The sequence below is a fragment of the Cariama cristata genome, unplaced genomic scaffold (assembly GCF_000690535.1).
Source record: "Cariama cristata isolate BGI_N322 unplaced genomic scaffold, ASM69053v1 scaffold7242, whole genome shotgun sequence".
Classification (NCBI taxonomy): Eukaryota; Metazoa; Chordata; class Aves; order Cariamiformes; family Cariamidae; genus Cariama; species Cariama cristata.
Window position 1 is genome coordinate 1 of NW_009604352.1, and position 16,871 is coordinate 16,871.

Below are 16,871 nucleotides of genomic sequence, written 5' to 3' on the forward strand. Positions count from 1 at the left end.
GTAGTGAGGTGGGGGTTGGTCTCTTCTTCTCAGTAATGAGTGACAGGACAAGAGGAAATGGCCTCAGGTTGTGCCAGGGGAGGTTTAGATTGGATATTAGGAAAAATTTCTTTGCGAAAAGAGTTGTCAAGCATTGGAACAGGCTGCCCAGGGATCTGGTGGAGTCACCATGCCTGGAGGTATTTAAAAGGCATGTAGGTGTGGTGCTTAGGGACATGGTTTGGTGATGGACTTGGCCGTGCTAGGTTAATGGTTGGACTCAATGATCTTAAAGGTCTTTTCCAACCTAAATGATTTTGTGATTAAACTGACCTATTTCTGGTATAGCACAGAAATGTCATTTTTGTTAAAAGTTTTACAACTAGAACTTTTAAACTTCTTTAAATAGATTATTGGCCTTTTAAGAGTAACAAAATTATCCTGGAAGCAAGGCCTAACTAAGTCTTAGCAAAAGGTTTCAAATTCAAAGAGCTCCATCTTACTTTAACACTTAAAATCCTTCCTGCTTAAAGCAGGGTATGCAAACATTAATTTTAAAATGTTACAAAGAAAAAAGAATGCAAGGCTTCTTGAAGATCCCACAGGATCTAACTTGTCCCAAGCTGGCATATCAACATTGACTCCAGAAACATGATTCAAGTTTGGAATATTTTAGGGTGAAACACACAAACCTAAGAGTGCTGCCACTGAACATTTCTAAATTGCAAGAGAAAAAAACTGTAGTGTTTTCATTTCCACCTTGCTCTTCCTTCCTTCCTTTCACAGCTACCCACATAAACACAGAGGAAGGTTTTAAAGGTTCGACTTTTAACATAGGCATACAGGCCAAGATGATCAAAGACATACCACGGGTTCAGAAACTTCAGGCACAATGCTCCACTGTATTCTCCAACCCCTAAAAATTATAGAAATAGTTAAAGAGAGCAAATACTTCTTCTCCACCTGCCAACATGAATTATTTGTAAGAGGTAAAAAGTAGTTTTCTGCAATAAGGACTTACTTATGGCTTTTAAAAAAATAATCCTTTAAATTAACAAAGATCCCACAACATAACAAAAGCACAAGTAGCCAACCACAGACAGCTTTAAAGGTATACACATTTAAAAAAACAACAAAAAAATTAGCTAGGTGGATACTACACAGAATCATTGCTTGTGGGTCTTACAATAAAAGTGAATGGTGTGTAGAGAATAAATAATTAGGAATATTTTTTCCTGTTTTTTCATATGAACAAAATTACATCAACATATTCAGAAGCCTATCTGCTACTGGCAGTTTTCAGAGAATAGAGTGTGAGACAGTAAATATCAATTAAGAAGTCAGAAAATTATTTTAAAATATGCACATTAAGGTTTCTCTCTACCATTTTAAGGGGGAAAACACCATCAGCCTAAAATAGCATTTTAAAAAGATCCTCTCAGTACAGAAAACACACATTTAAAAAAAAAAAAATTCTTCATTTTTAATAAGAGACCGAATTGACGAATTGAAGATACTTTGAATAAAGTATGCCAAGAGTTATTGGAAAAGGCAAAACTGCAATTTTAGGCAGTTTTAGGTGAAAATTCTTTCCAAGGAAAAGCAGCAGGCTTCAATATTTAAGGGGATGTTCTCCAACTACTCGAAATGCTGCAGAATTTTATTTTAGAATTTCAGCGTGCCAAGGGATTTGTCTGAGAGCATGCAGCATCAATTATGATGACCCAAGTCACAGGATACAAAGACAATTCCTTAGAATAGTAAAAAATTATAGAAATTGAGCAATGAAATTAAGGATATTAGAGTTTGAATTTCACTTTGTTAGACTTAACTCACAAGGTCAGAAAAAGTAACAGTTTACAACTCAATGCAAGACAAATAAAACATCTTTCAAGCAAAGCGTTACAAGAGAATAATCTAGTATTTACGTAAATACCTGGCTATGAGGTAATTTAGGGACAATCTCAAAATTGCTAAAAATAAGAACATAGGAATGGCCCAGCCATGCCATACAGCATCCATGTAAATCTGCAGATAAAGAAGAAAAAAAAAAAAAGAGAGATGTGGATTACAAACTAGGGTACAGTGAGTTACATGAAACACCGTTTCCCACTGTACTATTGGGTTCAGAATCATGCAAATCAGATCACGAAAATTAATAAATTTTAGCCACTTCATGACTGACAACAGCACTGCATTCATGAATGTAAAGTCAAAACTAAGATTGAACCAAATCTCCAGAGATGACACATAACTAGTTCTCAGCTGCTTGAGAGAGAGCATTGAGTATTTCCAACGCTGCAACTACATGAAGGCGTAGGGGGAAAACAAAAGTAAACCTAAAGTCTGTGAATCTGCTACATGACCATGATACAGTCTAACCTCACCTATGGCAGCAGAAGCAATGGTACAGTAGAAATTAGCCCCATACAGGGCAACAGGACAAACTCTTGCTCTATTATTTCAAGGTCAATTAGATCCCCAATTTTCACCAAGCTTAAAAAGATTGCAGGAAAACAGTACCTAACAAGTATGAACACAAAGTGCTTCAAAAGGTATTCTGTTCCCTTCCCAGCTTCTGAAAATACAGATACTATAGCCTCCCTGCCGAGATATATTAGGCTTTTTACTGATAACCCCAAAATGAAGCATTGCTCCAGCTCTGAGGTCCCAGACCTTTCTGAACAACCACTGAAGTTCCTTCTTTCAGCTTTTATCTGAAGAATGGGTTTGTCAGGAGAGGTGAGGAAAAAAAATATCAGTAGATTAAGAGACGGGACAGTCACAGTGCACCAGGAGGTGGATGTCGCCTCCTCCTCAATATTGCTTCAGCTGTGCCGTGCAAAGTAGCACTAAATAAGGCTCTGTAACTCACAGGGAGGGATCATTTAATGAAAAGGTGTGCGACATTTTCACCAAACAGGTTCATTCAGCTACAACTACCAGTAATTCCTTCGGTACCAAAATACTTCATATACACCTTGACCAAAATAATGTAAATAATTTAATTAACGATTAGAAGGAAAAGAAACTAAAACTCCACTAGACAGTTAAGCCACTTTGTGGGACGCAAACCTCCTTACATAGCATGGGAATGCTTGAACTTAGCTCATAGACCTGATGATTGCACATTAAACGACACCCAAATCAAGGCATTTTGTCTCTCATCAGTAAGTATGACCCTAACGAATGGCAAAGAGTACTGATGGTGAATGATAGCTTCTTATCAAACATAGCTGCTATCAGCATTTCAGCCCTAGACAACAGGAGATTTTGCAGAGGCTGCAGTAACCACTGAATTACAGGACTGGGAGACAGGAAACCAGAAATGAGAGAACAATGCCCAGATCATTCTAAGTTATTTTATCAGTTACAAAACTATGCTACAATAAACCCAGAATACACAATTTAACTGGCTTTGAAATATAATTGAAGTGACAACTACTGGTATTTTGTGTTAAATGAAATTATGGTATTTGATTTGACTTAAACTGTGGCACAAGCCCTACTCAGATACATCAGTTTCAATGAATTTCAGTAAACAATACATTTTAAAAGTTACTACTCCTGGAGGAATAGGATAACTTACAATAAAGGCAATAGCAGAAGTGTAGATAGAATACCAGTCTGATAAGGCAGAAAGATTCTTCACAAAATTAGTAACAGGTTTGGCACCTCTCTCTAAACAGAAGTAGAAAAAAACCACAACTGTTAGAATTAGCTGGCAGTGGTTAAATGACTTGTAAATGACAAACAACCAAATTAGAAATTTAATAGGAATATTTAACACATGTAATGATAAAAAGGCTTATCCAAACTAAATAAAATGAAACCCATCAATGTAACTGAACAATTAGTTAAGGAATGTATTTCCAAAAACTAAAGCATTATTCAAGACAAAGGTTATGTCTAAACACTTAAGCATAGACCTAAGTATAGACCAAAAAAAAAAAAAAGAAACCCACACCCAAACAAATCCAAAACAAGAAAATCCCAATATCCTTTACAAGGGTATGCTGGATGCTGACAGCAGTCTGTTCTGAGCCCTGTTCACACTACCTCAAAGACCTCTGCACAGGTCATTTCATCCCACTGTAAAACAACGTACATCAGCCCGACTGGACTCCAAGCCACCGAGGAACAACTTGCTGCTGCTTGACCAAGCTAGCTTAAAACCAGGCTAAATCTCTCTTGGTTACGTTTCTGCAGGAGTCTATCCCTTGGTAGCACTTTGCTGCTTACTCTTCCTAAGCCAAGAGACACAGGACCTCTCTCCCTGAAGAAGTTTGTCTCCCACCTCTGCAGACCTTTGCTCTCGCTGTCACTGCGTGGGAGACCAACCCGTGCTGGGAGAGGCGTCACTCCCACGCACAGATGCACACAGCCAGCCAGTGACAGCAACAGGAGCTCCTCCTCAGCTCCCTAAAAACCTTTACCCTGTTCCTCTAAGCTCCTTTACCACTTGGGCAAATTAGCTAGGGGATACAAGAAAACAGGAGAGGGCTGCTGCTAGAAGACCTTTGCTTTCTCTGCTGGAACACACAGACCGGCTTTGCCTTCCCTGAGCAGAGTGACAAATCCTCTTGCACAGGGGTCCCCAGAAGTACCCACTCTCATTTGCAGCACAGCTCACAACTTTGAAAGGCTTTCCTCAAGAGCCTGCCACTTGCTGTCCTAGTTTGGTGCAAAATTCAGCTATCCTCAATACACTCCTATGGGAAGTAATTAAACAACTAGGACTAGATTTCCTTGAACATCAGCAGCACAACCAAAGCAGCAGATGAAGTAAGTGGAAGAGCACGCCCAAGGTGCCGGAGGAGGTCATTACTCAAGCACTGCTTCCATCTGCTCTGTTTCACCACCCTGCACCAAACCTGCAGTGAAGGTCAACACTTGTAAACTGCTGGCGACAACAAGGCTCTTGAGAGCTCCGGGTGGTCGTCAGGCACCCTTGGACAACACGGATCTAGATTTTGCGGCTCACCTACTGGAATTTAAGAACCACTCAAAGCTTAAGTTTAATACTGCTTTATTTAAAGCTATTATTCTGAAGGCAACACATGTCCACCACGGAGAACAGGTCACAAGTATTCTCCCAAATGAAAAAAGAATGAATACCAGTATTAGAATAAGGAGAACAAAACTGACCTTACACAGAGATTACAGACCCTTATTTCAACTTCACCTTCCCCCCTACAAAAATTTAAAAATTTGGAGCACGAATCAGCCTTTTTTTTTTCAGGCTAGCAATTCTTTGCTACACAAAACTTTTGGAGGGCTTAACTGCTTTGTTTAACCTGCCACCTTGCATCCTCCACCTTCCAAAATAATTTGTCAGCTATCCAAGAGAAACGAATGTAAGACACACTCAGGGTATGCATCATCCAATCCCTCCTCCTTTGAAAGCATAAGCTAATAGACTAGCAAGTGAACTACAAGCAACTCAGGCATAAGAGTATGAACACTATTATTTTTGCCATTGGACAAACACTCTGTTCTCATTTGTTACATGTTTACACATTTTAACTAACATTACATTTTCAGTTCAGAGATACTCTGTGTAATTCAAGATTAAAGGCAAGCTTCTGCTCCTCTAAGTTAGTTTGCACTCCAAACACTAACTCAGGATTTCAGAATCATTTCTGCTCGTGAACTGGCAGAGGTATTTCAAAACACTGTATTTTAAAATGCAGCAATCTTTCCAATAGGGTTAGTAGGAACTATTTTTACTTCCAGAAAATAAAATACTAAGTACTTACTTAATCTTCTCATATTTTCAGTCAACCTGAAAAATAATGCATAAAAGCAACTTGTTAAATAGGCAAGTAGCGCACAGTTGTGTACATTTGGTCCCTGAAATACTGCTCAGTTATAAATGAGATGTTTGTGCATAAAGCTTCATTCTTGCTCGTTATGAAATGTGTTTCTAGTAACTAATACAGCCTACCTTGCATCAGACCAAAAATTGCAATGTAAAAGCTCTCCAGCCTAACCAAGACTTTGTACAAAGTTTTTGAGAGGCATATGACAGAACCTGGTAAATAGCATTTACAAGCCTTTTGATATCGTTCTATACATTCAGTTTTATTACTTTTTATGCAAACACTTGATCAAACCATGTAAAAGGTTGTAAAAAAAAAAAAAAAATAAAAAAGTGACTTGTAAAGAAGTCAACAACTTTTCACAATCACATTAAGAGATTTACCTTCTAGCACTAAGTGGCTCTTCTGTTTCCACTGTATTCTCTTCTGGTTGAAATCTGAAGTCTTCAACATACTCCCCAAATTTGTCACAAAACCACTTCTGGAGTCTTGAACGGACTGTGTGGCTACGCTTATCTATAAAAAAGAAGCACTAAGTATCAGGATAATACTAGACAACATCTTCATCCAAAGCCTGCTGCTGTTCCTGCAACACCATGCTTTGTTGGGAAGGAGACTTCGTACAGCTCTCCAGTCCTTCACCAACACTCTTCACAGAAACTCGCTATGCAATTTACTTCTACCATTGCACAGAAACCCTGACTGCACTAAGCTGGTGAAACAAGACTAAAGGTGACTCCTGCTTTGCTCCAAGAATGGCACAAAGAAGCATCTTATTATCAGAAGTACAGAGATTACTTAAACATCCTAACAAAGGAGAATTTTTAGAAAACACTGTAAAAACATTTTCTGGTTAAGAGGTTCCTGTAGACAAAACATTGACGTAAATCTTAGTATTCCTATTGTGCTGAAGGGTCACCTCAAGAAAAGCAAGTGTAAAGCAAAACACTCCTAAGCAGAAAGGAGGACAATCACCTTGCAGCCACACAAATTTGACAGGAAAGGGAGGTGGAAACTTAAGCAAGATTCTGCAAGAGGTGTTTTCATCACCACTTTCCAACCATTTATAGGCTGTAAAGATTGTGCATGTGCGTGTATGTGTAACATGCGCTTTCTTTTTTCTAAAGCCAGGCTACAGAAATCATGCTGTATATGTCACTTTCTATATATGGAATATACGGCCATAATACTGCCTGGGAAGTCTTATATGGCAAAGTAATGAAGCCATGCACACTTTCTGTATGTCAGCTTCAGTGGAAAAATATAACATTAAGTATATGAGTATATGGAAATAATACAAAGGTAAAAGCCTTAAGGCAGCACAAGTGAGAACAAAACAATCACCTTTTGCTTTACCTGTAACTCAGAAGGAATAGACAGACTATTCTTTGGAATGGTAGGTCAATACAGCAATGTCACGAAGAGGACACTGGCCACAACTATTCCAAGACCAAACTTGGTACAGAACTCCATAAAGTTAAGATACGATTAAACAGAGGCATGAAAGATGAATCAGCCAACTACAACAGCCAAAATGATGCTTCTAAGCATGTGAGAAAAAGTAACTGGTGGTCAGAAAACAGAATCATACTGTTTATTAATGAATGACAGTGATATCTAGAAAAGCAAGGAATTTAGTGACAGTTTACAGCTGAGAGAACACTTCCATTTGAAAAGAAAAAAAAAATGAAGTAGCTTCCCACATGCTAATACTTCACAATAGACCAAGATTTTGAGTGTACAAGACAGACAAAAACGGTAGGTTGTAGTTCACATAACAGAAAGTATTGACATTATAGGAGTACCGGAGAAGCAACTTCAAATTTAACCCGCAGATTTAAAAGCCTAAGTCTCAATCAAGAGGTGTGGGGAGGAAACCTTAAGTGTACTGAAAGACTTAGAATCTGACTGTTGCCTTAGTTCTTTCAGAAATCACTATGTTATTGAATTCATAATAATCAGCAGCTTGAGAAATGTAGACGACAGTGCAGATGTCCAAAAAACGACTAAGTCTTAAGCTTATTCCTTCTCCAGATCATCTTTTCCTTTAGAAAAAGGACAAAGCGATATAGATAATGGCATAAAAGAGCTTTTGCAGTTGAGAACAAAATAGAACATGTTTCCATGTATTACACCTGTTTTCTGGTAAGTCAAGGATCAGCAAGGTATGCAAGAATGATGAGATCAGGCAACAGGTTTCATTACATTCCTAAAGGCTTTACAATACACAACAAATTCCTTGCCCAGGTGTGCAAAGTTAACTACAAAATGTAAATGCAGAATCATGTACAGAGACGTAAAAAGCTGCTCAAATGGTCTTTCATATTCCCCTTCTTAAGAAGCCTGCTTAAGGATCCCACAAGTTTTTCCGCAAGGCTTGATCTTCTAAGGATCAAGAGAAAGGGGTGAAAAAAAATCCAACGGAATTAACCCGCTAGTAGAGATCTGACCAAGATTACCTGTTCCGTTGGCTTGTGTCTGTGGTTTTGCAGGTTGCTGAGCTGCAGGCACCTCTTCTGTCCTACAAAGAAAATGGAAACAATGTGAAATGCTACATATGAAGAAATTTTTCCCTTTTAGGTAAACAGAGTACTGGAACCTCCATGGTTTCCATAGTTGAGATAATACAACCATGACAAGAGAAAACCAAACCTATGCCCTTTCACAAAATTCAAAATATTCATGGCACATTGCACTTAAGATCCAGTGAAATACCATCCATTGGAAGGAGAGGTAAGGTTTAGCCATTTGCTGTCATCGACAGCTCAATTTCATCTTACAACTACTAAATATTTTAGTATTAAATTTGTTGCATTACTTATGCGTTTGTGTTGTATATTCATTGCAATGCCTGCCAGGAAAACTCTTCCGAGTCCCGACTTTTCCCACAGTAATAAAAGAAAAGAGATTCTGACTGGAAAGTTGATAACCACAGCACTAGAACAAAACCACAGTTTAATGCATGAACCTTGAATTCTGCCACCATTACTAGAGTCAAACATCACTCATCTTCACAATGAGAGGAACAGGTGTCAAGAATTATTTTAAATGTTGTAAGCTCTTGAAATGCATAGATACCAACCAACTTTAAAAATATCTTTTTAAAAACTTGCAAAATTGAAACAACAGTCTGAAAAAACGAGACAAAAATGTTTGAAAAATATATGGCAAGTAGCAGGCATCATTAGTCTCATCTTTCAAAATGAGTCAAGAATAATATTCTCACCCATTAAAAGTGAACAGATTTTGGAAAACAAATGCTTTTGCCATTCTGCACGTGTGCAAGGCTTCAAATTACATTTCACTATCCACAGCCTCCAACTGTCAACCTGTCTTGAGAATACTTCAGGATTCAGTCCAAAAGTCTTCAGCCATCCATGTAGATATTCTACAGAAAGATTTTTCTAATGATGCAGCAGCTTTGACAACGTAACACCAGCCGCAGGATGCTTTTCCTGACAGGGAGTTGTATGATTGAAAAGATTACTGCTTGAAACAAAAACATGTCGGCAATGCAATTTCATTATCACTCATTTATCAGAAAATACAGGTGCTTCCAAATGTTCCCTTCATCTTTTGCTCCTCAGGAAGGGAATCAAGTGGGATGCTGGTCAGCAAATGGAGAGTGAGAAGAGGGAGCCCACTGTACTGGGCAGATTGCAGCAATATAGACAGATACATAGTTCTCTCTCCTGCTGTTCCCCTGGAAAGTACATTAGGGAAAGAACTGTCTGCACACGGCAAAGGCCATTACTAATGTGTGCTGTCTCAACATCAGCATACATCAATGAGTATGACAGAGAAACTACAGAACTAATTACCTCCCTTTCTTCCGAAGCACCCCCCATATTTAATGAGCTTTCCACATCCTTGTTAATTTCTAAAACATTTAGAAATAATTTACCTATTTATAAATTATAACTGGACATCTATCACTATGGAGAAGCTGAATTCAATGGTTTCTGCTTTCAAAGCCACTTGTTTTCACACTTCTTCAGGACTTTTCCACATGGTTTCTGTATTTGCAGCAACTCTCCTTTTCAAAAGCCATCTAAAATTCGACCAGTTTATTTCTTCTAGCTAAACTTTAACTTCCGTTTCTGTAACATTTTTCCCCAGTTTCTATACAAAACATGGGATCCTCACCTAAGAACTCCTCCTCTCCTTGCTCTTTCCCCACACCCTTGCATCTCCTCTATTTCCAGTTCTGTCTCCCTAAAGACAGACAGCAATAAACATGATCAAATTTGCACAAACTCTCATACAGCAGTGTCTTGTTTTCCTGTATCGGCACGTAAGATGGTTACACCGTATAGGGCTCCATTTTCACCTGCAATTTGACACTGTCACCGTGTTTCATTGAAGCTGAAGACACATTTATGTAGAAAGGAGGTAGTCATTCACAAGCAGGTTCACACAGCCAAGAGCCAGCTACTCAACCCGCTCCAGTCGTGCGAAGGCACTGGGGGGTGTCACACCTGAATGGCTCCAGTGACACGGCCAAGATGGGATCCCACCACCACCAGAGCCTTCAGGCTGGGTCTTCCTCTGACATGCTGGGATATATTTTCAGAAGCAGCACAGCGTCATTGCTCCCCATGTTTCTTGGGAAAAAATCCAAAAAAATCTCATCAAGAAGCAGTTCTGGATAGCAACCTCACTGGACTCCACCAGGAGCACATGAAGGTTTGGCTTTGGCCCTTCTTGGTGCTGTTTTGTTGCATTTTTTTTGGCAAAGTCTTACTTGCCATCTGCCTGTTACTCCTTCCCCATGAAGAACCTGACCTTTACGAATCATCAGGTTAATGACAGCTCATTACTGCACCTGTGATTCAGGTTATAATTAGCCACTTCAGACAGATTTGGGCCAGGAAGCTCAGAATTCATTGTTTAGGCTTGCACACCCACTGGGAAGCTCAATCCCAAAACCAGGTCATGTTCAACCAGCCAGTACATCAAGACCACTGACAGAAGGGAGGAAATATCTTTCCTACAGTTTCTGAACCACTCTTCATGCCAGAGATCAGTTAAAAGGCTGGAAAACATAAATGGTCCCCCGATCAATGCAAAAGGCTATGTACCTATGTGGGCTTACTAACCGCAGCCTGCACCAAAGAAAACAAGCTGCATGAATTCCTCTGGGATGACACTTTCCACCCATTAAAAGGGTGAGATTGGTAATGCCAACAGAACCCCAACTTGAGTCTAGGCTGTGCTTATGCAACCAGAGATTGCACCCATTTAATATCACAGGCTGACTAAAACAGATAAGAGCAACTTCAGCCAACAGAGAAGACAAGCACAAATGTGCCTTTTTTTTTTTTTTAAAAAATACCGAAGTCAGGGAAGCATGAATGTTAGAGCTGTTCATGACCAGTACATATATACCATTCAAAAATGACCAGCACACCCTGATGCATCATCCACTCAATGCTGCCCAACCAAATAGCATCAAAGCATTATTTTTGTAGCTGCAAGTACGACACAAAAGTTAAGTGAGCCTTGACACTGAAGGCCGTTTACCTTAAACAAACATTTTTTGGTTTGTGCATATTAGGCCTTGAATACAGTTGCAAGTTGAGGCATATGCAAATCGACAGACTCCCCCAACAACGGTGTGAACACCAGACTTGCTGCACACAACAGGTCCAGTTGCTGCCAGGATGTTATCAGACATATTAAAAGCAACTTTCCCACTCTAACTTGGCCTAACTCCAAGTTCACAAGCAACTTGTCATTGTTTCAACAGCTGTTGTGGAAGCCAGTCAAGGCTGTTACATCTTTCCTACCGCTCAAAGCAACATGAACACGTCTGCACTTCCATCAAAAGCACCTTCCAACATCAGAAATGCAAAAATAAGCATAAAAGAGGTACTTTGACAGCCTAGTTTAAAGACGTATCATTCAGGTATGCAGGGCTTCTTAACCTGAGGAGCTGTCACAAAACTGAGATAAATCATTTTCATGTGCTTTGCACCTCCTTCCCATTAAAATAGACCAAACACTTCAGAAGTCTTTGCCCTTCTCATCCAGATTTTACATGGCTAGTATCCTAATCTGCAGTTTCTGAAACAAAAGAAAAGGTTTCCAAAGAAATGTCTTCAACTCAAAGCTGTACAAGATCTAAATGTTCATGGGCAGAAAGAAAACCTAAAAAGAAACACTTGACAGGAGCTACTCCACAAGCAGCCTGTCACCAAACCTGTTAAGTTAAAAATAAAGACACGCACAATGTTCAGCCAACTGGGTATGTCAGCAATCACGTATGTACGTCAGCGAGCTCAGCACAGCATGGCAGCCAGGTAAGAAACTTTTGACCTGGGTCTCAGGTTCTTGCTACCTGTGCAGAGTCCCAGCCTGACAAGGGATCCTTCCAGGCGGGAATATTTCCAGCCTCCAGAGCAATCTCAAGCCCAGGCATCTTCTCTATGGACAAAGTCAGCCATGCTCAAAGAATTGCATGTGTGGAAGACAACGTCATTTAACAAGAGGTCAACAAGAGTTAATCAAGATAAGCCACACAGAAGGAATAGTGGCTTATGCAGAAGCATTGCCTATTTGCTCCACTTAAAAATAGTTCATAATGATAGTAATAAAAAGGTTTGCATAAGTCACAGCTTGCTGGTAGGTCTTGCTGCAAAATTTTTTTTGTTAATTTTTTTTTTTCTGTGTGATGGAGTTAGCTCACAATTTGTAAAATAAGGCAGCAACAGCACAATTTACACTAAACAAGCATTGCCCACACAGACTATTCCAAATTATTTATGCATTGTTCCACTAGCAAAATGTTATAAACTTCAGCTGTCATACCAAATGCTGGGACGTCCCAAAGTGTGTCTATGGAAAACTTCAGCTGAGGCCACTGTGTTTCTGAATACTCAGACATGCAGACAACAAACAACATGACAAACAAACCCACTAAAAATCCTCTTCTTCCACTCCTCCCTCCTCCCTGTGTGCAACTCATTGAAAGAAGCCCATATTCTTCACTAAAAAAAAAAATAAAAAAACTCTAGATCATTAGCTCATTGTTTTCTCCTTGCTGAAAACTGCAGCATGTATTTGCATAGCTACATGTACTGATCTACTTCAAAGACTTTTGAATACTGCAAATATTAAAATAGTTTCTTCCTTCTTACACCACAGCATGGTTTGGTTTTCATTAATAGCTCACTTCTGTAAGCAAAAAGAAGAGTACCTGCTAACATGTTTATATGCATATCTATTCAAAGACTGTATAAAAAAAATTATCTGAGAAGCAGGGTGAATTTGGTTTTGTTGACATAAGCAGAGATAATTTTATTAAGCAAGTAACTGCAGAAGGTTAAGTTTCCATCAGGTGTAAATTTGGCCTATTATGTATTTGTGTCAGCCAACACTTTGCCTGCAGTCCTAATAAAAATATTTTAAAATGTCTACAGTGAAGTGTAAAAAGATAAAAAGCAGTGAAAAAGAATTTCACACAATGGTGCACAAGTTCAGGAAAAACATAGGCAACCTGATTTTTCTTCTGAGTAGAAACTGGAAAATTTTCAGTGTCTTATTTTGTTGTCATCTGGCTTATACCTGCCTGTCCCAAAAAGGCTGGAATATTAGTAAGACTAGTTAGAAATCTAAGACTCTGGTAAAGGGGATAATTGGCTGAATGTAATCCTCAAGTGCAAAACTCAAGCTAACAGGGCTAGTGTAATCCTTAGGATATCTAAACAGGAATACAGCATTGAGGCAGAGAAGTCATCCTATCTTAATTTAGCAATGGTATGCCTACTAGAGATTTGCTGTTGTCCACAATCCAACAAGGTGCAGATGTTGACGCTCATATTGACAAAGACCTTCAAACTCTTTTCCATGTAAAACATGTGTACTCATAAGCTGCAGTAGGCCATGTCAGACCCTGGGCCATCTTCATTATTCTGAAATAGGGCAGGATGATGGGTACCTTCCTGCAGAGCAAGATGGCTCCTCATCCTTCTCCAGCACTCCCAGCAATGGTGGGATCACTCTCCCCCTTCTCTGTGCGTGACCTCAAGCCCACAACTGCTCTCAGGAGAAAGCCTAAAGGCCTATGCCAGCGCTAAAGACGAGTGTGTGGAATTTACATCTCAAGTAACTTCTTCAAGGCAGCAAGTCACAGACAAGAAGGTATCCTGAAGCGTCAGTTTTACCTACCAATAGTAGAAAACAACACTCATTGCTTTGTACTGCTGTTATCGAGCTAACAGATACTCTCATCGTGGAGACAGGTCCAAGTTTGTCCTCTTCCACTGTCCCTGGTAGCCCACTCAACCAGGCAACATCAGTCTAGACATAAAATGGAAGTTATACGTGCATAGAGCCAGGCCAGCCAGCATAGGCGATAAAAATGCACTCCCACTTCCCAGCTGTAAGAGCAACTGTAAAATGTCACCAAAAAAACCCCCAGATCAGAGCCGCCCAGATCACCTTCCCAGTGCACAGTCACGGGGCTGGCTTGGGAACAAGACTCCTCCACAGTGACCTCGCACAACTCCTTCTAAGTGTGCAACTTGGGAGCTCAGGTCAAGACTGCACACAGACTGACCTTGCACGGAACCAAGGATTTTGGAAAAACATCAGTGCGAAACATCAGCTAAAAAAATTTCCCACTGTACTGGGTACTGAGGATAAGAGGGAAGGCCTAATTTATCTTCTGTCTGAAGCCTTGGCAAACCCACACTCTGAATACTGCATGAACTCAGCCTCTTCGTCTTAAGACAAAACAGTTAAAGAATGGCAACTGCGCTGAGGAAAGGGATGGAGTACTCTTAAGGAGACACTGGAAAAGCTGGAACTCTTCAGTCAGAAGAGAAGAGTAAGAGAGGAAAGGACTGATCAAGGGTGGTAAATAGGCTGAATGCTGAACAGATATTCACCAAATCTCACAATTATGTAACTATGGGGCACTTCTTGAAACCATTAAGAAATCTGTTAAAAAGAAAAGAAAAGAAACTGCTTCTTTAGAGTCAAAAGGGGACTTCTGTAATGTATTATGCCCATAGCTTCCAGTGGTAGATAGCCTCAACACTTTCAAGAGGGGGTTAAGTAAACTCATGGATAACAGATCTGCAAACAGATACCAAAGTGAAAAGGCAGCAATATACTTTCCAATACCCCTAAATACAGTGTTTGTGGATGCTTACAAGGAGCACCTGAGGGTACTGGGGTTGTTTAGCCTAGCAAAAAGGAGGCTGAGGGGAGACCTTATCTCTCTCTACAGCCACCTGAGAGGAGGTTGGAGCGAGGTGGGGGCCAGTCTCTTTTCCCAAGTAACAAGGGACAAGACAAGAAAAAATGGCCTCAAGTTGCACCAGGGGAGGTTTAGATTGGATATTAGGAAAAATTTCTTGACCAAAAGGGTTATCAAGCATTGGAGCAGGCTGCCCAGAGAAGTGGTGGAGTCACCATCCCTGGCGGTATTTAAAAGACATGTAGATGTGGTGCTTAGGGACATGGTTTAGTGGTGGACTTGGCAGCGTTAGGTTTACGGTTGGACTCGATGATCTTAAAGGTCTTTTCCAACCTAAACAATTCTTGAATTCTACAGGAGTAGGAGGTAAACAGATCACAGAAAGCAACTAGGCTCACATGTTTCCTATAAATGGCTCCTATTTCCACTGCTACAGAATACCAGTGGTCACGGACTGCTGGTCTGGCCAGAAGAAAGGCATTTTTACACTCGGGATGAGTACAGAAGGAAGTGGTAGGTTGGGAAGACTTTGTATGGCACTGGGAAACCTCATATCCAAGCAAAAAGTTTTGCCTGTTTGTTCTTGCTTGTCACCTTTAAGTAACTGTCAGTGCTTATCGAATGTGATTACCAACTCAGCCTGCACTATCCCCTGACGACAGTAGCTGATGGTGCACCACAGATCCTACTGCTCAGCCAAGTAATCTTAGCTACTGCTGAGGAAGATAAGACAGGCAGCTACATATGCAAGTGGTCTAGACCAACAAGGCCACCAAGCAGCTGCTACGGTCTTAAGATCTAAAGTCCATGCAGCTAGGCAGACTACAGAGAAACAACCTCAAATGTGATGCTTTGCATCATCAAGGTGGGTGTCCTCAAGGCTGAAAGGACTTCGTGGTATGGGGAGGCATGTTTCTATTTGTCATTGCAATGGCAAGGAAGGCTCAAACTCCTAGAACAGGAGTAACAAGGACTGGGCAGTTTGGAGACGACACAGGTTTAGAAGAGGTAAAGCACATGCAATGGCATGGCAAAGGCTCTGGCATTCAGCAGCACTCAGTGCACGCTGATAGCTCCATGTAGGTAAGATCGCAGAGGGAGTGCATCAGAGGTGGTGAAATGAAAAATATCCCAACTAGAAAAGTGTCAGGACACTTCTGTAGCTAGGGTAGTACATATGGTCAAGTAACATGGGTGTACGTGGCTGTACAAGATGTACTTTTATAGGAAAACACAGACAGCTTCTCTCCCTGTGAACTATGAATTTGTTTTAAGAGAGCCTAGGCTGGAAACAGATGCTTTCACCAGAACTCCTCAGAGACAGTCAGAGATCTCAAGTGGCTTTCAGCTTTACAGTGAAGATATTTCTCTTACCTTGCTTTAGATATTTCTCTTACCTTGCTTTAAGTACTTCATTGACTTTTTGTTCCAGTTCCAATCTCCTCTGCCGTTCCTTTTCTAGCTCCTGCCTTAACGTTTCAGCATTTGTTTCTTCTCTCAGCTTCCTGAGCTCCTCCTCTGTTAATTAAAGGAGGAGAAGAAGATTTAGCTACCCTCAAAGTATTTCTATAAGAAAATTAAAATCTAACTGTGACAGAATAGGTGTTGTGGGTTTTTTTTTAATCTGTGCTATATCAAATAGTCACCAGAAAAAACAAGTAATCAAGGGCTAGAAAGACTTCATAAAAAGCACACAGCTGTATCATGTACAACATTTTTAGTTACAGTTGTTAAAGCAAGGAGAAAAACAATTTTAAAGTTTTCTTTGCAAGATGCAAGGTATCAAAAATAAGCCCTTGGTACAAGCTACCTTTATGTAAATACAATGTGACATATCCTTCATTCCCCAAAGAAATAATCAGCAG

The 16,871-nt window shown here is 40.0% G+C and overlaps 1 protein-coding gene across 1 annotated transcript in view; it reads right to left on the minus strand.

Moving 5' to 3' along the window:
- Positions 1-846: 846 nt before the first annotated feature.
- Positions 847-16,871, minus strand: part of LOC104158002 (GRAM domain-containing protein 4-like) — a gene marked incomplete at its 3' end in the record, with an annotated part of 40,237 nt that continues 24,212 nt past the window's right edge. The window contains exons 3-9 of the mRNA XM_009695557.1: positions 16,404-16,524; positions 8,261-8,322; positions 6,185-6,317; positions 5,739-5,764; positions 3,569-3,660; positions 1,916-2,007; positions 847-895 (exon numbers count right to left, since the gene is read on the minus strand). Coding sequence (XP_009693859.1) covers positions 847-895; positions 1,916-2,007; positions 3,569-3,660; positions 5,739-5,764; positions 6,185-6,317; positions 8,261-8,322; positions 16,404-16,524 — 575 coding nt within the window. The remainder of the gene's footprint in view (positions 896-1,915; positions 2,008-3,568; positions 3,661-5,738; positions 5,765-6,184; positions 6,318-8,260; positions 8,323-16,403; positions 16,525-16,871) is intronic.